Below are 25,914 nucleotides of genomic sequence, written 5' to 3'. Positions count from 1 at the left end.
ACCTAAGGTTCCTAAAATGGCCAATCATATATGCTAGCTTGTTTTAAAAGTTTTAATTCCCTCTCTAACCAATCCATAAATGTAAAATAGGGATATATGTGCATATTGAAAGTTTACAGAATGCCCAATATCAACATAAATAAGCAATTTTCTCATGTATGAAAACTATGTAGGAAATATATTAATGGCACAACTATAAAAAGACTACTAATATTTGAATTTGTACAATGCTTGTTCACATAACAAATGGATGATGAAACCTAAATGTGACTTCCCATAGGCACATTTGACCCTCCATGTATAGTAAGAATCATTTCTTTAAAATATTTTGCTAGAATAAGTTGATAGCACAGGGTGAACAGTAGTTTGAACAACATGGCAATTTTATTCTATGGATTTAAATGATTTTTTATCTTTAAATGATTTTTATTTTCTTTTTTATACAAAATCTGGGGGTAACCCTTGTTAAAATATATGTACTTATGTATTTCGAAACTGTAATTTGAAACTCAAAAAACAAATTTCAAACATCCCAGAACTCGCCCGAGTCATGCCGAGTCAGGCCGAGTCAAGCCCGAGTTTTGGCAAACTGAGTTTGCCTTGCCGGGTTGACTCGCTGGAGGGCCGAGCCGAGCCGAGTCAGCCGAGTCAACAAGTTGACTCGACGAGTTTTAAAACACTAGCTTGAAGTGATATCTGTTGGAAATGAAGAGCTATCTACACTTTATAGGTCGCAACTTATGGATTTTGCATCAAAAAGTAGAAGATTTAGCCGAAATGCAGCAAGAATAGATGCATTGAATCCTACAATGTCGGTGCTTAATTGGTGGCGTTTTTATGGTGGTGACACCTGAGTTGAGAGCATTAGCCATTAAGGTTTTATCTCAACCTATTAGCACATCTTTTGCAGAAAGAGTGTGGAGCACCTATAGTTATATTCACAATGTTAAAAAAAATATGCTCAATGAAGATCGTGTTGATACCTTAGTGTATATTCATTTCAATCTTCGATTGATTGACAGGTATGATTAAATTATGTTGTACTTTTGTTTTGGCATTTTTTTTCTTTTTTTCTATCATTGATTATTTATTATCATTCATATTTTGTATTCTTGTTATAAAAAGGTGCAACAATCGCTACAAAGAAGGTCCTAGTCGAAAATGGGATATCAATCCAGAACTTCCTATTGTAGAAGAAAATACGTTGAGATTGGATGACATGCGTTGGAGAGATTTGGATGATAGTGCACAACAATCAAGCAGTATTTCCAAATCCAAACTCAAAGATGCACAAACAAGAGCTCAATTACCTCCAATAATCATACGTACAAATGAAGTTGAAGATGATACAAATCAATCCAACAGAGCTAATATAACTGCAGATATACAAGAGCGACCATCAGTTCGTCATGATCGGATTGATCGTTTCTTTAGCAGGAGACCTAGGCAAGGTATGTTGATATTGTGTTTTTTATATTTTAAATTATGATTTTTGAACATTTTAATTTTTTAACGTATTCATTATAGGAAATGAAGGAAGGAGCAGAAGACATGGTCGTGGAGGACAAGACACACGTGATGATGCAGAAAGTTCGCGATCTATTGCTGACTTGAAGGGAAAGAGAAAGATGATAGATTAATGAACTCTTGAATTATTAATTCTTTTTTTGATGATGTAGTTGGAGTAATCTAACTTAAAAACTTTTATGTTACTTTTTTGTCATGGTCTTGTAATATTTTGTTGGTTTGATATGTACTTTTATTTTGAATCTTGCATGATCAAGTGAAGTAGTGGATTATGTTAATTTTAATTTTAGAGTTTAAAACTTTGTAGCTTATAATTTACAGTTTAGAAATTTATAGATTAAAAATTTAACCATATCTCTATGTAATCTTTGAGTTTATTGATTTCTCATTTTCTATGTTGCAGAGATGACAAGATTTACAACAATCACAACATCAAATAACAAGTCATTTGATTCTTTCGTTAAAAAATGTACACTTTTTATCAAATTTAATTGTTTTCTTAATGCATTATTTAGTGCTTGCATGCATTTGTTAAATGGTTGCAACAAGAATGTGAATTATGATCTTCTCTTGACGTATGATTTTTTAAATGTTTGACAGTTGCAATATGATGCATTTGTTAGATAATTACAACTTATATTATTTATTGTCTTAGATACATGTTTTATTTTGTTAATGATGACATAAATCTTATTTTTTGATAAAATAAAAATATATAATATTATAATTATATTTTCACTTCCCTTTCGATTCTTATTCGCTTCCCTTTCGCTTCTCACTCGTATCATATGTCGTTTTCTTCTTCGCTTCCTAGGTCGCTTCCGAGACGCTTCATGATTCACTCTTAAGTTGTCCCGCGCTTCCCGCTTCCTAAAATTTTAGAAGTGCCTCGCTTCCCGCTTCCGCTTCCCGTATCGCTTCCCGCTCCCGCTTCCTCGACTGACAACTCTGCTTTGGGTGGTATACCCATGTCGACACGGGTACGGGTACCGGACACGCCATTTTGCATGTCTTACATTATATTATATTATATTATATATTTTTAATATATGATATATATTTTAGATACATAATATATATTTTCAGTATATATTTTAGATATATAATATATATTTTTCAGTATATATTTAGCCGTGTCCCGTACCCACATTTTTCAGAATTGTCATGTCATACCCTCGGTAGCCGCACCTGCACCTGTACCCAAGTGACAGATTCAATCTAACCACATGGATGTGTTCAGCATGGATTGTTTGCTGAGGATCAAACCTTGGGTCGTGTTATTTCGGTCTTAAAATATGATTTTTTGAGTCATGAAATTTTAGTGCATTGTAAACCGTTGATTTTTTAAGCTCTTAAAAAAACTGCTTACATGTCACAATCACATGATTCAAAACTCATTTTCTACTAAACAAATCTTGTAGATCACATATATAAGGTTCAAACTACCAAAAAACCTCAAAATTATGAAAAACAAGTAATTTGTACTCAACAGTTCTGTGCCTTCAATAGCACCAAATATTAACCTTATATATAGTGATAATATTTGCTACAGTCATCTATATGTACAAATGTCTTTTTTTTCATTTTTTTAGTTGTCTTTCATGAAACTAACCTTACAAATGTGATGTACATGCTTTGCTTAGTGGGAATCAACACTTGGACCGTCTGATTGTAACACATAGGCAGGGCTTTATAAGGCCTGAAAAATCAATGGTTTACCATGTGCAAATTTTTCACACTTAAAATCACGTTTTTAGGTTGAAAGAACATGATCCAAATGTCAATTCCTAGCATTTGGATCATGCTGAATTCATCTATGGGGTCCAATTGGATCAAAACAGCCTGTGCCATGGTGATCCATAAGTGTTTGTACATACAAACATTTATAGAAAATATTATCTCATATATAATGTTATAATAATACATAAATGAAAAAATATATAATTTATAAGTGAAAATGTTATATTATGTTGTTTTATAATATAACAACTAGAAATTTATAAGTAAAAATTTGAGAAAACTGACTTGAGAAGGGAAAAAAACTTAAGAAAATGGTTCTGGGTATCAGATTTGGATAGCGTACTACCCTACCAATACCCACTCATGTCAATACAGGTACTTGAGTGTTCCATCCATACCCATATGACATAGTATAAAGGTATGCAGGCATTCTGTTTATTAAAAATGCAAGACTTTGAAATATTATAAGACCAAATCAGAAAAACCTGAGATACCACAAGGAACAAACACAATAACAGAGGGATCCGACAAAAGCTGGATGGAAGAGTAAATGCATCATCCTAACCCAAAGGACACATGCAGGTGAATATGGCAAAACAAATTATAAACAGAACCTGCTGACTGAAGGAATGCAGTTGTGAACATGCTCCGTGCAAGTTGTTGATTATTTCTGTTTGAGTCTTGTTTTCACCAAGATAATATATTGCCTGGGAAGCAAACTGCTCACACAATGTACACACTCTTTCGTTCTGCACATCTTCAGAAGCTATACTTTCAGTTCCAGGATTGAGGTAGTTCATCTGTGACACTAAAACAAACGAAAAGGTGACTGTCAACATTTTGCAAGACAAGACAATTTCCACAATCAAAAGCATTTCTTCTACAAAAATATAAGATAAAATAAAAATACAATTTCAAGCACCATGCCCCCTGGAGATTATCATATCGCTCAGTTGAAAATACTGTTAGGAACAGCTGTATCATCCAAAAAAGGATGATTTCTTTGTGATATCTGCACAAGCAGTAAAGTAACCAGGTGGGCTGGATGCATGACAACCTGTTGATGACAGCTTGCAGAGGCCATATCTGGCAATTGTTAGCTTCAATCATGGTTGTACTTTGCAATAATTTTGGGTTTTAAATTTTTTGCTTTATGTTTCGGGGCATAACTTGAATTCTTTTACTTTGCTTTCCATACTTCAAAAAGCATGAAAACAGTCTCTCACACAGACACTTCACTTAGCATGTGTATCCTGTGTCAACATGACAACAAACACACCACCACACTTCATGAACACAACCAAACCAGTGTCGGATACAAATACAATCAACACTGTCCTTTATCTATTTCTTTTTATGATCATGATTGTTTATTTTATATTTACTTGTGTTCTTTTACTTTTAAAAATTATTTTCAATTTAGTTTTATTATTTGACGTTTTTAATCATAATGATCTCTTCTTCAAGAATTTGCATTTAATATGATAATTCATGCTTTGTATAACTTTAGATTAAGAATTCTGAATGTTTATAATCATATCTACATATTTTGTGCATACATGTAAATTTGTGTCTATATATAATATATATATGAGAACTACCGTGTGAACCGCAATTCATGGATTTTTGTTTCTTTTCTCTTGAATCTAACCGTACGGATGTGATCTACATGCTTGGTTTTATAAGGACCGGCTCTTGAATCGTCTGATTATGATGCATAAACAAGACCTTTTAAGGCTTTAAAATCAATGGCTCATAATCTTCATAAACATTCAAGCATCCAAAAAACGCATTTTTTTCATCGAAAATACACATTCCAACAGTTGACTCCTAGCAAATTCACCATGCCAAACACATCTACATGGTTGGATTTGCAAAAAAAAAAAACATTGGAAATGCCCAGTTCACATGGTAGTTCTCGCAGTTCTCATATTTCTAGTGATTGCTTGAATATTTATAAAGACTATCAGCCGTTGATTTCAAAGCCTTAAAAATCTTTGTTTATAAGTCGATTGCACATACAATCTACTGTAGCAAATATATTCCTTATATACATATATATATCATTCAACATATTTCTCGGCGAGGGTATTTCTCGAATAGATTTTCATAAGTTGGTTTTCCTTGGGAAAATCTCGGCAGTATAAAATGTTGAAAAAAATCTAAATAATAAGAAAAAAGATAATAAAATAATAGTCTTGCGTGAGTTTTCTTGCAAAAATATAAAGAAACAAGTTTTAGATGGCTATAAAATATAAAAGAAACAAAAAATAGAAAATGTATGCTTAAAATATTAAAAAATCAGTTTTTCCCAAAAATATCATGATATTGTCGTGATAATATCATGATATTTTCAAAATATCAGTGACACTATATATATATATATATATATATAGCATTGTCATGTCCCCATACCCTAGTTTTACAAAACTGTCACACCAAGCATATCCATGTCGTGTCCCATACCAGTGCCTATCTATGTGACAGAAAGCAATTTAAACTGAAAAGAAAAGGAACAAATATGTTCTTAACAATCAAAGGTGTCGTGAATTTCTCAGATCAACGCATCATTTCAGTGTAACACAACATAAAGGTTGCATTCAAAATCATACTTAACTAAGCATGTTAAATCATTTACCACATCTGTTTATTGCACCAAAGAGAAAAATGCAAAAAAGTTCTTCAGATGGATTTAGATAGACACATTAATTAAGACAAATATGCTGCTTGTATCCTACAAGAATTAGTCAGAACTGGAATTTTCTTAGAACATCAACTGTCTGTACTATTTCAAACTGATAAAACAGCTTGGTGTTTGTCCACTGACACCTAAATTGAAAAAAGAATTTCAGGATGCTCAAATATTTATCCATCCTAATATACCATTTCCTATCCTTAGCAAAAAAATCAACGAACTGTATAAAGGTATATATTTCTTTTTTTTAGGAGGGCAAAAGGTATATTATTCTTTATGGTTGGTAAAAAAAATATTAAGAAAAACACCAGCAGGATAGGAAATACTTCACTGCTGGATAAATATAAAAATAAATAAACAGGAAGAATCTAGTTCTGCATCCATCATGTTGATAATTCTAAAACTGCAGCAAATGCTCAGGAATTGATGTCTTAGATCATGATCATTGTGAAGGATAAGAAAAGCATGCATAACGAGTCTCACTAGCATAGGCAAGGATTTGCTTTGTAACTATGTTCCCATACTTAGGCCCTGTTTGGATGACATTTTTCAAAAACTGATTTTGTGTAAAATGTGTTTTTAACCTCATTTATTATAAATTAATTTTTCAAAATTCATTTTGACACATACATAATTCAAATGTTGTTTGGATGACTAAGAAGATAGTTGGCTGACATAAAAGCACACCCGACCACATGTCAAATCAAGATACATCTTATAATATCAACGATCCATAACAAAGAAATTCCTTGAGCAACAGAAAATCTCCATCACCTTTCTGGCCATCTGTGTTTCCAAACAGATGTCAAAAATCAAACACTCTCCTCCCCAACAAAAGATGTTCTTGCTCTCTCCTTGCGCAATAAAAAAAACCACTAATGATTTCTTTTGCATTTTTCTTGTCCTGAGAGCGAGTAACTGACTGAAGGAACAAAGAGGAACATCCAAAAGATTAAACAATTCAGGAATCTTCACTGGTTGATCTTAAACGATAATTCAATCATGAGGCTGCCAATTTCTTTGAGCACATTTTCAAGCAGGTCATGAACAAGCACCCCTTGTAGCACCCTGTTCCCGACAAGGTCCTATCAAGGTCATTCAGTGAGCTCAGTCCACGCAGAAATTTCTTGGATGATGATTCAAGCATTTGGTTGTGACTCTAGATGGCAATTTAAGGATGAGGAGTGAGGCCACCATGTAGTTTTGATGGGAGACGGGTAAGGAACTATGTCACAGGGATACTCCAACTTACCTCCGTGTTGTGTCCTCTTACATACCATTTTTAATAGAAAATCATGCAAAAATGGCATGTCTCATGTCCCTTTGGTCGTGTCCTTGTGACATAGTTAAGGAAGAGACAAGGGGGAGGGGTGCACATGGCATTGCAAAGAGGGTCAATGAAGGTGGGTTTTAGAAAAGGATGGTGAGAGACAGGCCCAATAATCAAGCCGTCTCAAAAAATTGATTTCAATAAATAGCTTTTCAATATTTTTCTGAAACTTCATTTTTGAGATCAAATGTGTTTCCAAAATATTTTTTAGCCAAACAATTTCAAAAATCATGTTATGAGAAAAAACACTTCCCAAAACTTCATTATGGGCATCATGTAAATGGACCCTTAAGCTCTTTGCTGTTTATATTCGTACTTGTGGCTACATTGTAATCTTTACTATAGCCTATTCTGTCTACATATTTGATTCAATCTCAAACTATCAATATGTAACAAAGAGTTCAGAGTCTTCAGACAGTAGAATTTGCATGTCAATCAATACAAGTCAAACCACCATCCAACCATACTGATTCAAGCAGAATAAATTAAAAAAAAAAAATGACATAAGGTTGACAAAGTGCATTTTGTGATTATCTTATTTCTTTATCAAAAGATTTCTTTTTTCTTTTATTTTCTCTTTTCTCTTTTCTCTATTACAATGTCGTACGCTTATCTTTTTCTCTTCCTTTTTCTATTGCACTATCTTTTCTTCATGATATATTGAATCTGTTAAAATATGATGTGTATATATATATATAGATTACGACACATACACATATATATTATCATATATATGTCTATGTGTCTATCTACATATATAAATATATATATTTATTTTGTAATACCCGTAGGGTTAATTCTGTCATTTCACATGTACACGCATATTCTAGATATGCTTTCTTTTTCTTTTTCCCTTTATTCTTTTTTCTTTTTTTACCTTTTTTGTTTTTCTTTTTTATTGTTTGAGAGGGGTCCACATAGAGTCGTTGGACCCCTCCAACGGTCATAAATATGACCGTTGGAGGGGCTCCAACGACTCTATGGGAGCCCCTCTTTGGGTCCCTTGCTGTGTATAAATAAGGGGCATGACCCCATGTATTCTTCAAGCTTCTTATGAAGCATTTTATAAGTGAAATATATTTTTTTACCTCTTTGTGTGTTTGACCACTTTTTGTGGTTTATTTTGCCCATTTGTGGCCTCTTGTGTATGTGCGTGCTTCCGTGCTTTCTCTTGGAGATTTCACCTCTCTCATTTGGCACTTCATTACATGGTATCAGAGCCTTGGTTGAAGAAGGCTTCATCGGATTCTCTCTTGACAAGTAATATCTCTCCTCTCTCTTGTCTCAATACTCTTTTTCTATAAATGGCCAACAAAGATGCAAAAATTGATCTTTCATTCAAATTGGATGGGACCAATTACCGTATGTGAGCGGCCGCTATGGAAAATAATCTCAAAGGTAAAAAACTTTGGGGTTACGTATGTGGAACCATTCCGGAACCACAATTGAAGCTAACCAAGTTTGAAGGAGACGAAGAAAAAGCATTGAATGAAGAAGAAAAAGAAAAAGCTATTCTTGATTACTCTTCAAAAATGGAAGATTGGGAAAGTGAGCATGCTAAAATCTTAGCATGGTTCATGAATAATGTCGAATTGAAGATTTGTGCAAATCTTGCAAAATTCAAGAAGGCTAATGAAGCTTGGTTTTTTATGAAATGAATGTACACCCAAAGAGACCTTGCTAGGCACTTTTTTATACAAGAAAAGGTAAGAGCTACCAAGCAAGGTGATATGAGTATTAGAGACTACTATAGTGCTCTATCCTCTTTATGGGATGAGCTTGTTCTTCTCGAACCGCAATGGGAAGGAAGTGCTATTGCCATGAGACAAGAGCAAATGGAAAAAGAGAGGTTCTTTCAATTTATTCATGGGCTTCGTCTCGAATTTGAGCAACTTAGAGGATCTCTTCTTCATAGGGCCTCTACTCCTCTACGTGACATTTTGGCCGACTTATGTCAAGAAGAAACCCGTTTGGCCTTAAAAAGAGATGTTGATGAAGTACATGCCGTGTCTAGACCCGGCAACAATGTTATATCATATAAACCACCACATTTTTGGAAGAATAATGGTGGTGGAGGAAGAAAAATCATTTGTCATAATTGTAATGAACCGCGCCATATTCGTCCGGATTGCCCTAAATTCAAAAAGAAGGTGGCTTCCGTGGGTGAAATTCCTCTAATCATCAATGAAGATTCAAAGAAGGATGGTGACATAAAGGAGTCCATCGCTCATCTAACCGAAACTCTTCAACAATTTATAAAGATGAACTCCTCTACATCATCCTCTTCACCTTCCACTTTCGGTGCCGCCATCTCCTCCTTTCCAGGTATGACTTCTTGGATTCTTGACTCGGGTGCCTCTTTCCATATGACTCCAAATGCATCACTTTTGTCAAAACCAAGTCTCAATAAATTCAAATCATATGTATCCACCGCCGATGGAACATCCTTGAATGTTGAAGGCATAGGAAATCTTGAGAAAACTTATGACCAAAACAAAGAATTTTTTGTTCCCAAAATCCGAATTATTCCAAAACTTAATCTAAATCTTTTTTTCATTTCTCAAATTACCGATTTTGAGTGTAATGTCTCTTTTTCACCAACTCATTGCTATGTGCAGGATCTCCGGTCCGGGAAGCGGATTGGGCAAGGCCATAGAAGAGGGGACCTTTATTATATGGATTTTTTGTCTTTGTCATCCAAATCATTTTGTAATCATGTTCAATCTAAAGATATTGAGACTAGGCATAAAAGACTTGGACACCCTAGTATTTCCAAGTTGTACCTTTTTCCGTTTTTGAAAAAAAATTGTAATACAACTACATTTACATGCAATGATTGTATTCTTGGGAAAATTCACTCTCTTCCATATTCACATAGTAATTTCGTGTCAAAAAGACCTTTTGAACTTATGCATTCCGATGTATGGGGACCGGCACCCGTTATGTCCAAAGGGGGTTATTCTTACTATGTTTCTTTTATTGATGACTTTACTAGATACACATGGGTTTACATTATTAAGAATAAATTTGATGTCTTCACTAATTTTAAAGAATTTCACGTTCTTGTTCAAAATCAATTTCAACACAATATAGCCATATTTAGATCTGACTCGGGAGGTGAGTACATGTCTAAAGATTTTCAAAATTATTTTAAAAGAAATGGAATTTTGCACCAACGAACTTGTCCTAAAACTCCGCAACAAAATGGTCTTGCGGAAAGGAAATATAGACATTTAATTGAAACCACAAGAACTCTTCTTATGTCTAAAAATGTTCCTAAAAACTTTTGGGTCGAAGCTCTTCTTACTGTAACATATCTTATAAATCGTATGCCCTCTTCTTCTTTAAAAAATGTTTCACCTTTTGAAAAATTATTTAAAATTACTCCATATTTTAATAGACTAAGAATCTTTGGATGCAAATGTTTTGTACTTAGTCAAGGACAAGATAAATTGTCACCTAAAGCTCTTGAATGTGTGTTCATTAGCTATGGTGAGAATAAAAAAGGCTATAGATGCTATGATATTCGAAACAACAAACTGTATGTGTCGAGAAATGTAAACTTTATTGAAGAACAAAATGGTTTCGATATCCACACATCTAGGGAAGACATCGATTATTCTTTTCTATTTGACTTAGCTCCTAGAATTGAGTCCCCTGAAGCAATTATTTGTGATACTACTTGTGATGGCATCTTACATTATAATGATATACCACAACATGATAATGTTTCCCAAACTGAAAACCTTAATGATATAAATGTATATACCCGGCGGTTAGGAAATGAACATCAACCTGCTATTGATAGATACTCTCAAGACTTCTCTTTAGAAGAATCTATTGACAACAATCCACCTAAGAGATCTTCTCGTACTAGTAGGCCACCACAAAAATTTGTGTCTTATGAATCCTTTTCTCCGAATTATAGGACTTGTCTCATGTTAATACATTTGTATCATGAGCCTACCTCATTCAAGGAAGTTAAAGATCATCCACATTGGATTGAAGCTATGAAAATCGAATTAGAGGCTCTTAACAAAGCCCAAACCTGGAGCATTATTCCTCAACCTTTAGGAAAAAAGGAAATTGGTTGTAGATGGGTATATAAAGTCAAAACCAAATGTGATGGGTCTCTAGAAAGATACAAAACTCGCTTGGTTGCAAAAGGCTACGCCCAAGAATATGGAATTGATTATGAAGAAACCTTTGCTCCTGTAGCCAGAATGACTAGTGTACGAACCTTAATTGCTTTAGCCTCCATCAAGCAATGGCCGATATATCAACTTGATGTTAAAAATGTGTTCCTAAATGGAACTCTGTGTGAAGTTCTTATGGACCCTCCGCCGGGTCTTGAAATTGGGAAAAAAAATATTCTAAAATTGAACAAAGCTCTCTATGGTCTTAAACAAGCACCAAAAGCTTGGTATGATCTTTTTAGCAAAGTAGTTCTTGATAATGGTTTTTCCTCATGTTACACAGATACTGCTTTGTTTGTTAAATCTTCTAATGAATATATAACAATTTTGTTGTTATATGTTGACGACATGATTATCACATGTAATGATAAGAAAGGTATTGACCTTATTAAAAATATTCTTAAGAAAATTTTTGATATGTCTGACTTGGGTTTTCTAAGGTATTTCTTAGGAATTGAAGTTGCATACTCCCCCAAGGGGTATGTCCTATCTCAGATGAAGCTTGCCTCTGACATTATTGCTAGGTCTGGGCTGACAGATGACAAAAGGGTGGAGACTCTAGAAGTGATCAATGCCAAGATGAGAGTCAGTGATGGCACTCCTTTAGCAGACCCCACGCCTTACGGTCAATTGATTGGATGTCTAACATATTTATCTATCACCAGGCCTGACATTTCACATGCAGTTCATAGTGCAAGCCAATTTCAGACTGCTCCTTCTACTATTCACATGGCAGCAGTAATGCGGATTATCAGATACTTAAAAAATTCCATAACTAAGAGAGTATTATTATTCTCTTCTTAACCTCTTACTTTACTTGCGTATACTGACTCTGATTGGGGGTAACCCTGATGATCGTATTTCTACCACAGGTTATTGTGTGTTTCTTGGTGAGTCACTTATCTCCTGGAGGTGTAAGAAGCAGCATAAAGTCTCTCTCTCGTCTACCGAAGCAGAATATTGGGTGATGGCCACTACCACAACTGAGATTGTATGGTTAAGAAGCTTACTTAAAGATATGGGTGTCTCATTCTCAACTCCTTCAAAGTTGTGTTGCGACAACAAGAGCTCTATCTATATTGCTAGCAATCACACCTTTCATGAACGAACAAAGCACATTGAGATGGACTGTCATTATGTTCGTGATGAGTTCTTACGGGGCACCATTCAACTCCCATATGTTCCTACCGAATATCAGTTGGCGGACTTCTTCACCAAATCTTTGTCATCGCCTCGCTTCTACTTCCTCCTTAGCAAACTCTCGGTGATTTCACCTTGTGTTTGAGCGGGGGTGTTAAAATATGATATATATATATATATATAGATAGATAGATAGATAGATTACGACACATACACATATATATTATCATATATATGTCTATGTGTCTATCTATATATATAAATATATATATATTTATTTTGTAATACCCGATAGGGGTAATTCTATCATTTCACATATACACGCATATTCTAGATATGCTTTCTTTTTCTTTTTCCCTTTATTCTTTTTTCTTTTTTTACCTTTTTTGTTTTTCTTTTTTTATTGTTTGAGAGGGGTCCACATAGAGTCGTTGGACCCCTCCAACGGTCATAAATATGATCGTTGGAGGGGCTCCAACGACTCTATGGGAGCCCCTCCTTGGGTCCCTTGCTGTGTATAAATAAGGGGCATGACCCCATGTATTCTTCAAGCTTCTTATGAAGCATTTTATGAGTGAAATATATTTTTTTACCTCTTTGTGTGTTTGACCACTTTTTGTGGTTTATTTTGCCCATTTGTGGCCTCTTGTGTATGTGCGTGCTTCTGTGCTTTCTCTTGGAGATTTCACCTCTCTCATTTGGCACTTCATTACAGAATCCTATCTGGCTCATATATTTTTTTTTTAGGTTATGATGTTCATCCATAAAGTAAATTTTCCCTAGCAGGGACAAAATGAGGTAGCAAGATGGTAAGGTCGCACTATCATGACTTCATGTCCAAGTTCGAACCACACAAGGGCTACCCTTAGCATGACTATTTAAAATAAAAACAAAATAAAAAAATAATGCAACTAATACAGATTAAGCCTCCTAAAAGTTGGAAAAATATTTTAAATTTTATTATTTACTTGGCGACGAAGGAATTTAAGGAAGTAAAACATTTGGTTAAGTCAAAAACGATAAATCAAAAGTACATATTTTTCCTCAAGATAGTTTCTAAAATTTAACTCTGCCTATTTAGTTATACACTGCCGGTCCCAAGCCCGGATAAAGGAAGAGGGTTGCGGTAGGCCAGTGACAGCCAACATAAAAACTTAGTCATACCCTATGAATATGAACCAATATAAGAATTTCGTTGGGGCGTTCCCTACTGAGCGACGCGTTGTACTCTCTCTCTCTCTCTCTCTCTCTCTCTCTCTCTCTCTCTCTATATATATATATATATATATATATATATATATATGTGTGTGTGTGTGTATACATACATAAGTATGTATACACATATATAATACACAAGAAATATATACAATTTAGCAAAATCGTCATGTTTTTTATCAAAAAAACATGATCCAAGTGTTGTTCCCTAATAAATTGACCATGTCAAACACATCTGCATGGTCAAATTTAAGAAAAACATGGAAAAAATCCTTCAAAAGCCTGGTTAGCTAGAAAAGTGGTTAGCAGCTCTCTCTCTATCTATCTATATATAGAGAGAGAAAAAAAAATGGGTCCATGCTAAATAAAATATGCTAAATGGGTTTTTCTGCTCTTTCGGTGTTTTTTCACAGTTCCAACCCCATAAATGTGTTGGGCATGGTCGATTACGAGGAATCCACACCTGGATCATGTGCTTTCGATGAAAAATATGATATTTGGAGTCTCGAAAATTTACAAAGATTTTGGACCATTGATTTTTTGAACGTTATAAAAACCCACCCAATTGAACACTTCAAGAGCTGATCACTATAAAATCAAGTACATAGATCACATCTGTACTGTCAGAATTTAAAAATAAAGCGAAAAATCCTGAAAAACTCATTTAACATGTTTCATTTAGCATATTTCATTTAGCACAGACCATTACTATATATATATATAACCTAGACAATATTAGAATAAGTCAATGTTAATTGAGTTTGAAAATTGGACAACATTGACTATCTAAAAAGTGGACAGATCTGGCTAGTGCTTGTTGACTACACTTGATGAATCCTAAAAGTCCAAGAAACTTGGGACAAAATTGTCTAAGGACAAAATGACCAAAACTAAAAATGGACAAAATTGATACCGTCAATGTTGACCACATCCAAAGACTACACAAATTTGGTTGGGTGCTTGTTGACCACACCCGACTCTTTGCTGATTGACCCAGCCGCACCCACAAACGGATTCACTGTGCCAATATGGGCATTTGGGTCTTCCAGATGTATTCATGTTACATAGTTTCGGGGCAACTTTTTTTGGAATTATTTTTCTATGTTGGATATTAAGCAAACAACTTGGCTCCCACATACTTTTTGACCATCCCATGCAATAAAAAAGGCCTGATGAGCCACCCAATTGTTAAATTCACATTCTGTAACATTTCGAAGAAAACTTTCAAACCTTCCACATCAAAGCAACACTCCTCTACCTAATTTTGGTGTCTAGCCAATCTAAAAGGTGAAGAAGAGTTTGCAGACAAAGAACAACTATACACCAACAGAAAAGAGCTAATCCAATTTTGCCTGGACTGTTTCTTTAAAATCCTCTAAATCATTAATCACTCCTATTCACCGAAACCAGCTCTATGTTTAGTCAACACTTCCAAATTCCATATCCATTCTTTAATTTCACATCTTTGCACAAGTAAACTAGTTAAGAATCCATCCACAAGAAAATAGATTACAACAATTAAGAAGCAAAGCGCTTCTCGCAAACCAATCATTCTAGTTTCCTACCTCTTAGAATCTAATGGCATAGTGACCAGCTTACATGATTCCTACTGACATTGTGACTATCTTACATGATACAATCAACATCCCCTTAGATTCCTACTGCCTCTGCGCAGGAATGAATGTGAAGTCCTAATCAATCTTCCCTCCCACTACCCACTTTTTTTTCTCTTTTCTTTTAGGTTATGAAGTAATTGAATATATGTATAAGATATGAAAGGATGCCTGCCAACACGTGTTTAGAAAAAATGACCCTAACTTCTCATCATAAATATTTTGACATCACTTCAAAATCTCCTTCACAACGTTATGATCAATTGTCAACTAGAGAAATCCTTCCAGCATGATTTAGCTAACTCTTTTATCACATCAAAGCATCTCCTTCACTTAATTGTATTTCTTGAGGCAAAATCAAACTACTCAAACAGATGAACACGCTATCACCTATACTCATAGTGACAAAAGTTCAAAACGGCAAGTCATCGCCAAGATTTTTCTCATGAGATTTTGAAAAAAAATTATTTATCTCGAGTTTTTTCAGAAAAAATCGGCTAAAAATCAATTAATTAATATTTGATAAATATGGGGCAAAATAAAAAATTTAGAAAATGATATGGGTTGAAGGTCTTGTTCAAAATTGAAACTTCTAAATAAAATCATTTAAAACTTCAAAATGTGGGTTTGATTTACAAGTTGGACTTTAGAAGACCTTTCCTATTCTCAACGCATTTAAAGCTTTTAATTTCCAAGATAGATTTTAGGAAACCGTTTTCTATTATCAACACTTTCCAAAGTTGCCATGTTGAGAAACTTGTTTTATGTTTTTCGTGGATGAGAGGAAATTTTATTACTATTAAATGAGAGAGAGATGAATTAAAAGATAGTTTAATGAGAATGTATTCACTTGAAAATAATGTCGTTCAATGCATTTTAAATAAATTTAAAGCAAGGGTCTCTTTTTTATTTTAAATCTTGTGATAAAAAATGTAAATATCGTGACATAAACATGATTTAGGTTTTGCCGAAAATATCTCAATACTTTTATCGCGAGAATTTAAAGTTTAAAATGGTAAATTAACATATTGTGTTATTTTCGCGATATTTTCAAAATATGCCAATATTTGTCACTATGCCTATACTACAACCACAACTAATTGATCACATTAAAGCATCTTCATCACGGCTTCACCTAATTATATTATTTCTATGAGGTAAAATCAAACCCCTATACACACTCACATGCACATGTAAGCACACAAACATGTGCATATGGACACACACATGCACATGCACCCACATCTTAACTTTCCAAAAGTTTAATGTTCTTCTATGTCTCTATATTTGTGTTCTTGTAAAAAGATGGTTATCAACAATTTTTTGAGATAAATATGGATTTTTTCCAGCATTGGCAAACTATTCTAGGTTAATTGCAATTTAATATATAGGTTCACAGATATGGATTCTAAATTTTTATTATAAGTAGAAATGCAATTAAGAGAATTTTGTTTTCCTATAAATATGATTTTGGATAAACTGTATTTATTGTAATTTTTTGTTTCTTACCATTTAAACAAAATTATGCAAAAAGGAGAAAATCCAGGTTAATCTGACTAGGACCGTATAGCATCACCTCAAGAACAGCTGTATATCAGATAAGTTGTTGGGCCTTAAGAATTAATTCGAGTTGGTCTGTTCTATTCAAATGAAAGATAATAAGCCAAGTCAAATAAGAACTATCAAGGAGTTAAAGCATTATAAAGCCAACAAGAAGCTTAGTGTTTACTTACCAAAGTCTTCAGAGGTTACCAAACTTCTAGCATTGGCATCCAAACAGTTGGTTACCAATATAAGAACAAACAAGACTTGTCCTCTCACACCCATTAGACCTGTTAAAAAAATCAGCAAAAACGAAAAATCTTTTTAGCCTTTTTTAGACAACATAATCACCTTTCAAGAGGAAATAGAATCAAAGCAAATTATTTTCTGCTATATTAAGCAAGTAATCATAAAAAATGTACAACTACATTAAATCACAAGTATCTAACGTAAGTCCCAGAGGAAAATTACTTTGGGGTTGATGTCCAGAGTATCTTTCTCTATGCTTTAAATCCTTAATATTGTGCAGTCAATTGATACATTTGTAATGTTTAGGATATGATCCTAGCAACTGTTTATGTTACATAAAATATCTTTCATACAAAGATTGGTAAAGGACAAGAATAAATAAATAAACATTAAAGGAATAAAGGCTATTCTAATAAAGAATTGGTTTGACTTCCAGTTATGGGACTCAAGTAGTTGAGATAAGTGGTTTGGCTTTCACCATGCCATTAGTTAAGAAAAATCAATCAACCACTTTGCAATGCCCTGAAGATGTTGCACATATACCCGTCATCTAAAGATGCTCTGAATCCTCTCCACATCATCTATGGCTATTTAGCTTGTATCTACTTCATGGTATCTTCATCATGTTACATCATCAGTTGGGTGCCTATATGTGTTTAAACAATGACCACTTTCATTTACTAGTTACTAATCTTCCATTGCAAGTCATGTTAGCACCAGGTATTTCAGCATCTCTTTCAAAGAGTTATTTGCAAATGCTTCGACTACTTTTCAGGTATGAAGCTACGATGACATGCTGGCTCCATGACTGGCTTCAGATACAGATTTTAATCCATTTGCAAAACTGATGTACAAAACCAAATGGATAGGCAGCACGAGTGTGAAAGTCAAATTTCAAATATTTTTGTATGCGTCCATTTTAGGAAAGTATTTGATCTTATATCACCTGAAACAGGTTCACATTTTCTTTCCCTCAATGGCAAGGAATTAGAATCCAGTTCTCACACAAAAAACAATATCTCTACAAATTATTGCCATTTTCTATTTCAGATATTATATCTATGTTTCAAGTTTCAACCTCATCCAGCAAACTCTATATTTTGAAATTCGTTCCACTGATAATGTCATTAGTGCCATGACAAAAGTAACTGACACTGCAAGGAGCTATAACTGACGACCCCAAAACAAATATGTATGTAACTGACACAGAAGGCACGGGTGAAACAGGGTGTGGCAACACAAATAACCGATCACAACCAAAAGAAAATTGAATAAAATAGGCAAGAAATATACTTCAAGAAGTTCCAACCACAAAACTGGATCTGCCTTTTTTTCGAATTAGTGCAGCAGCAACAAACTATTTGAGTGACTTGGAAAGAGGGAGTGAAAGTTCAGATTATGATAGCCGACCTATGTCAGTCATAAGCAGCCCAAATATCAGGTTTCAAGGCTAACCCAAATAAAAACTTTTGCAAGTTGAGACGTATATATGTATACTGTGCAGCCCAAGACTGAAAATTAATGAGAATATGACAGAAATCAACATGAAGCAGCAGCAGCACCTGCTGCTGCTGCTGCTTAGAAGATATGATGTGAGAAAATCCAAAGCAGTATTTCAAGATTAGACCATAAACATATAGGACAACATATAAGTTTGTGAAGGAAAAGAGAGAAGATGAAAGAATCTCAGCAATAGAATAGAGATCCAATGAAAACTTGATTGAGATTTCAAGAGAGGAAAGAGAATATGACAAAAGAAAAGAGAACAAAAGAATAGAGAAAGGGAGAAAGAAGAAGAGGAGATTAGAGGCCAAGATGCTTAGGCATACCTAAGTAAAACAATCTGTAGTCACGCGCTCTAATACCATAATAGATTTAGGTATCCATTGTAAAATATATATTCTTCATGAATATATATATATATTTTTCTTGTGTATTATATATATATATATACACATTTATATGTATAATATATATATATATATATATATATATATATATATATTCTTTCTTCTTAGAATGTACTTTAGGAAAATCATGTATTTTCTTTTTTGTTTTTATTTATTTTTGTTTTATGACAGAAATGCCATCAAGAGCAGTTATGTCATTCTTGTCAACTAGCCGTTGGACCAGCCCAATGGCTAGTTGAGTCTCTCCTTTTCTCCCCTTTTGTGTATATTTAGGGGCTACTCCCCTCTTGTGATTTATGCCTCTTAAGCATTTTTAAGATAAATAAAATTTATTTTTTATATTGTTTGTGCACTTGTGCTTGTCCTTACTGGCTCATGATTTGCCCTTGGTGGTTTTTTGTATTTGCCTGTAGTGGCTTGCGCTCTTTAGCATTAGTGGCCCTTGTACTTGTGTGCTCTTGATTCCACTACATCTATGTCACAGGGACTCGTCCAACCGGGTGCCGCACCCACGGCGACGCGACGTGGGTGCGGTCAACCGGACCCTGGGTGCAGTCATTTGTGTCCAAATTTTGGACAAAAAAAAGGCCCGATAAAAAAGGCTGAGGGGAGGAGGATTAGGGCACCCAATTTTTCCTCCTGAAGTCGACGCCGATGCCGACGCTCTCCGATGACTCCTTCCGACCCCTCCTCCTCAGGTACTCGCTGCCTCTCTTCTCTCTGTCTCTCTCACTCGCTGCCTCTCTTCTCTCTGTCTCTCTCACTCGCTCTCTGTCTCTCACTCTCACCGCCTCTCTTCTCTCTATCTCTCTCACTCGCTCTCAGTCATGAGCATGTAGATCGAGTCTGTATGGTGAGATTTAAAAAAAATAATAAAAAAACTACAAAAGTCTTGGGTTTATGCTCTGTTAAACATATTTTTAGTAAACTTATTGGTGTCGTTTCTTTTTTCTTAATGAATGGAGACTTAGAATTTTGCACTCAATATTATAAATGACGGATAAATCTTGATTGTGTGTATAATTGATTGATTTTAATATAAGTTATAACTTTTTTTGTGTTTTCAGGAACTTTTTTTTATATTGTGATAATTGTTTTTTATTTCATTAGTGTTAATGTTGTTAATTGTTAAAACTTAAAAATTATATATATATAATATATATATATATATATAATTTTTCTTTTGCCGCAACCCCGCACCCAATTTTTTTGAAAGTGATGCACCCCTGCACCCGCACCCATGTGACATAGCACTACATGGTATCAGAGCCAATAGGATTTTTTATCTTATTTGTTTGAAGGATTTCATCTCTTGGTGGTTGCTCGTATTTTCATCTTCTCGGGTCGCATGAAGAATCCTCATGTCATCACCACCATGGCTGAAGGAGAATCAAAGATCGAACTTTCTTTCAAGATGAACGGCTTCAACTACTTAATGTGGCTCGTGGCAATGGAAAACCATCTCAAGGGCAAAAAGTCGTGGGGATACATAAGTAGTCAAACCCCAACTCAAGCTCACAAAGGTTGAAGGTGATCAAGTCAAGGCTCTTAAGGGCAATGAAAGAGAGAAGATGATTCAAGAATATCAAAGAACGATGGAATATTGGAAGAGCGAGCATGCTATGATTTTAGCATGGTTCATGAGCAACATAGAATTAAAAATTTGTGCTAATATTGCCAGATTCAAGAAGGCAAACAAAGCATGGGTCTTCTTGAAAGGAATGTATACCCAAAATGACCTAGCTCGCCAATACTTTCTACAAACAAAAGTTTGTTCTACGAAGCAAGGAGATATGAGTGTGTGGGATTATTATAGTGTTCTCTCCCCTTTGTGGGATAGACTTGCACTCCTTGAACCTAAATGGTAAGGACCCACCATTGAACTTAGAGCTAAACAAACGAATGAGCACTTTTTCCAATTTCTCCATGGACTTCACCCAGAATTTGAGCAAGTCCGGTTTTCTCTCCTTCATCAATCATCTTCACCACCTCTTAATGAGGCTATGGTGGAAATTTGCCGAGAGGAGACACGCCTTGGCTTGTCTGAAGAAGGAGATGAGATGCATGTCATGTCGAAACTGGGAAACAACATAAAAGCTTACGCTCCACACTTCGGAAAGCAAAATTATAGAGGATCGAGGAGGGTCATGTGCCACATTTGCAACGAACCGGGGCACATCAAACCGAATTGCCCAAAGCTAAAGAAAAATGTGGCTTCCGTTGGAGAAAAATCCACCAAAGTGAATGATGATGCAGGCAAAGGTGGAAACCTCAAAGATCTATCTATTGCTCAATTGGAAGAGGCTCTCCAACAATTTTTTAAAATCAAGCAATCCTTCAACATCAACCACCAGTGTCATGGTTCCATCTTCTTCACCTCTAGGTATTGTTAGAAGTCTTTCTGTAGTAACAGGGATATTTTTGTCTTTTCTCACTGTTGTATTTTATTAATTGTATCAAGGTCAATATTGTAATCTCAGTTATTGGCATGTTATATTAAAAAAGGAGAGGATGTCCCTTCATGGGTATCGCCCTCTATTCTCTCCCATATCCTTTTCCTCTCTCTTATCTTCCTCAAGTTGCAGGGCACGCTTTCCGAGGGTTGCAGATTCGCATGGAATTAGAGCAGATTCCCGGTAAGTCACATTAGGTCGTGATTCTTCTCTTATTGTCTCCCTTATTCTCTGAAATTTTTTTCCTCCTCGTTTCTTGTATTCCTTTTATTGTTTTTTGGCTTGCTCTGCTTCCTTGAGTCAAATCTGATTTTATTTCTTTTCTTTCATCTTTCATCTTTCTCTTTCTATTAAATGTATAAATGGCTTTGTATTTATTCTAACAGGTATAAACATGAGATATAGTGGGTTTCTTTTGGACTTTGGTTCAGGTTTAGATATTCGTGTGTGACATATAATTCAATGATTTTTTTTCGATGTTTCAATTTCGATCCAAATTTTTTCATGGGATTAAAAGTAGCTAAAACTAAACATATAGCACTTTTCTCACTTAAAACAGGCAAGAAATATCTTTTAATGCTCTAATTCTAAAATTTGGATTTATTATTAATAAATGTTAAAGTTACAAATAATTTTGTGATATATAGCCAATATCTAGGCGATATCTGATATTGATAGCAAATGATAATTTGCCTATATGTTGCTTGTGACAATAGTAGAAGCAATCTCCATCCCATGATTAGGTCAAAACTTCTTCACCCCCCTCGTCCATTTCTGTCTTTTATTCCCAAATGGTTATATGTGAGGCAAGATAATCAACCAATGGCCAATTAAACAAACCACATAACAACCCAAAGCTTGCACTCAGCCCAAACTAACCCAGCAACCCAATCATACATCCAGTCCCACGATGTAGTGCTCCAATTTTCGCCCCCAACTTAATACTAAGGCTCTTTAATTCAACATAGGTTCCTTAATGCAACTAACATGGGTTAATCGAGTCCTTGATGGGGTAACCACTTGTTCTAACCACTATATTGACATTTTTTAATGAAGAAGATAGCAGCAGTTGAATTGGAGGTCCAGATCTCATCGAACTGAGCCACCTTTTTTGTTTTCCTTTTTTTCACTTCTTCCACAATAGCTCGAGGAGGCTGGTATATGGACATGAACAACATTATAAAAGCTCTGAGCTAATTATTGTTTGATTTATGCAATGTTTTTGCAAATATTTTACAGCATATCTAGCGCAAATAGTTATGCTAGTGTTGGTCAATATTTAAAGAGACTGGTAGGATAAAACGGGCCGGCTGTCCTTTTCGTTACAAGACGGCATGGGAAGGTCTGTGAATATCAAGAAGTCTGTGAAATGAAAATTTCGACTGATTAAATACAGGAATCTCACTGGTATTAATTACTGTTTCTACAAAAAAAGCCGAAAAGCCCCTCGTTTTCTGTTGTTTCCCTATTAAAGGAAGGGGTGAGGGGGAATCGTCTCCCTGAAATTCGAATAAAGCCCAATACCAAGTCGGGAGAGATACAGAGAGGTGTAGCCTAAAACGAGGAAACGCCCTTCGATTTAATCATTTTTTTTTAATAGAAGACGAAAAAGGAAGGACGTACCTAGTTCTGCAGCCGGTTGGATGATTTCGGCCGAGTCAAATCGGAGTCGCCGGCGATCTGCAGCAAAGTCGTCGGAGGGTGGTGAGTGAGATGTATCCCTTCCCCCGTTTTTTGCTCCAACTGCCCCCGCTCTCCCCACCTTCCGTCTCTTGTGGATTTCCTGTTGCGTGTAATATTTGCTTTTCTTCCAATCTAGACTCTCTCTCTCTCTCTCTCTCTCTTCAGATGTTTTGAGCAATGTTATCCGTATCGGTATCGGCCTTGAATCGTTTGGCCAACGATTCAGGTGAATCGGCCGATACTGATTCTCAAAGGAATCGTTCTTAATCGGTTAAAAATAATTACAAAATATTTCATGTCAATCATGACACGTGTTAAAACCATTACAATAATATTTAATACTTTTAAACATTTTTTTATTTATTAAAAATAACTGATTCAGGTTAGTATCGTATTGATTTTCTGCCAATACGCACTTGAAAACATTGTTTCTCAGGAATTATTACATTATACTACACGTGCCCCACTCACATTAGGCTGATATAGCGTGTAGGGTTAGGGCTCCTTAATGTGTAGCGTAGGCCTTTGGGGCAGAGGTCTTAGGTATGCCAGGCTGAGCCAGGGCAACCAGGTCTTTGTGTTAGGTGTGGTTTCTTCCATAGTGACAAATATCGCGAGATTTATGAAAATCCCGCGATAATATCGCAAGAAATTGCCTGAGTTTAAAACGGCAATTTCTTGCAAGATTTTCAAAATATCGTGAGATTTATGAAAAAAACATAAATACCGTGATTTAAATGTGATATTTATGTTTTAAACGACTATTTATCGTAAAAAATCATGTATTTTTTTTATAATTTGTATTAATATTGTCTTATAAAAAATAAATTTTATATTTATTTTTTTTTTTTATTCCTGAGATTTTCACAAAAAATGCAAGATTTATGAATTTTTTTCAATTTCTCCCGAGTTTTAAAAAAACGAGAAATTGCCGATAAAAACATTTGTCACTATGGTTTCTTCAGGATATAAATTTTAAAAAAAGGTTAGGGCTCTTTTTTTTTTTTAAGAGAAAGCTGGGGTTAGATAGACCCCTGCCCATTTTACAATCGTACCATTGGGATTCAAACTAGCAATGTCTCAACACAAGGTAACGACTTGATCCCCATTTTGTCATAAAAGGACCTTCATTTGTGTGGGCAAAGAGAGTGAAGACGGATCAGGTGATTTGACAAAGGGCGAAGTTTTTGTGTTTTGAAATCATCATTCTCCATGCCTTTGAATCGTCACCATTGATTGGGAAAATGATGCATCAACAATTTTGATGCATCAACACTTTTGATGGGCCCTACTCAGTGTGACAAGTCTCTTGAGATTTATGAAAAATGTCAAAATATCACGAGAAATTACCTGAAAGTTAGGAACGATAATTTCTCACAAGTTTTTCATCAAATACATAAATGTCATGTTTTAAAACATTATTTATGTCGGTTATTTATCATAAAAAAAACTGTAGTTTTATTTTTTAGCATTTTATTTATATTTTCTTATATAAAAATAAATAAAAGAAAGGAGAATGGTACTCAAACAGTAGACCATCTTTAGTTGCCAAAAATGGATAATAAGGGTGTGAATGCCTATCCTGAAAATAATAGCAAGTCTGGGAGTGTGACACAATCTCTTATGCGTCTTCTTGAAGATCCTGATTCAAAGGGGCCTGGGATTCACGGTTCTAAAATAAATATTAATGCTAAAGATGATATTGGCACAAACAAATTCATCGGAGGGAACAATGAAAATCTAGAAGAAGATGTTGATTCCTCTTTTGATTTATTGCGAAAAGGTGATGGAGAGCAAGCTGATAACTACAACTATGACTATCATGATTATGTTGATGACTCAATGTGGGGTATGGAGGAGTGGACATAGAAGAAACATGAAGAGAAAGAAAATTTTGTAAAGATAGATTCCCACATTTTGTGCACTCTGGTAATAGCCAATATCAATGATGAGGGAATCCCATTTATCGGTGCACATTTGCCAGTTGGAGATATGGTCATTGGTAAATTTGCAGAGTCAGGAGCAAATCACAATTTTAAATGGAAGCGCCTAACTTCGGTTTGTCTGATCTATATGCTTATTGAGGAGAAGATCAGTCGCCGGAGCCGACTACTTCCCAACCCGGGGAGAATGATGCAGGGCAGGCCCAGAACATCCCAGGCGTCACAAACCCAACAACACGCAAACATTGTTTCGGGTTCGGGTTCAGGTCCGGACCCGATACCCGAATCCGACTGAAGCCTTTAAAACCTGTCTAGGGTTGCGTGCGTAGGGCAGAGAAGCTTCAGAAATCACAGCCGCAACTTTCCTTTCTTCAACAGTTTTCTTTTCCCGACCTTTTTATTGATTTCCTTTACAGTCTGACGCCCTTTGGCGTTTTCCTTTTGTTTGCAGCAGCCTTTACTTTTTTTGGCTTCTTTCGGTTGGCTCATTGCAACCGTAGGTTTCTTTCATGTTGGTTGCCTTTATTTCTTTACATTCAGCAAAAGCTTTGTTGTCATTTTTGCTTCAGCCGCACATTATTATTGTTTGTTTATTTCTTTATTCCTCTTTTTTTGAATCAGTCTATTTAATTTCTAACAATCTTTGTCTGTCTTGTCTTCTTTTGTTGTTAGTATCCT

General features: G+C 35.0%; 1 protein-coding gene across 1 annotated transcript in view; it reads right to left on the bottom strand.

Moving 5' to 3' along the window:
* The window catches only part of LOC149823291 (uncharacterized), a 35,481-nt gene extending 12,063 nt beyond the window's left edge, over positions 1 to 23,418 (bottom strand). Inside the window, exons 1-3 of the mRNA XM_090018764.1 lie at positions 23,234 to 23,418; positions 17,190 to 17,288; positions 3,882 to 4,075 (exon numbers count right to left, since the gene is read on the bottom strand). Of these exons, the coding sequence (XP_089874890.1) occupies positions 3,882 to 4,075; positions 17,190 to 17,283 (288 nt within the window). The 5' untranslated portion in view covers positions 17,284 to 17,288; positions 23,234 to 23,418. The remainder of the gene's footprint in view (positions 1 to 3,881; positions 4,076 to 17,189; positions 17,289 to 23,233) is intronic.
* Between the last annotated feature and the right edge of the window lie 2,496 nt (positions 23,419 to 25,914).

The sequence above is a fragment of the Nuphar pumila genome, chromosome 10 (assembly GCF_984573655.1).
Source record: "Nuphar pumila chromosome 10, dmNupPumi1.hap1.1, whole genome shotgun sequence".
Taxonomy (NCBI): domain Eukaryota; kingdom Viridiplantae; phylum Streptophyta; class Magnoliopsida; order Nymphaeales; family Nymphaeaceae; genus Nuphar; species Nuphar pumila.
The sequence above is the reverse complement of the archived record's forward strand: the minus strand, read 5'-3'. Positions and strand labels throughout refer to the sequence as shown.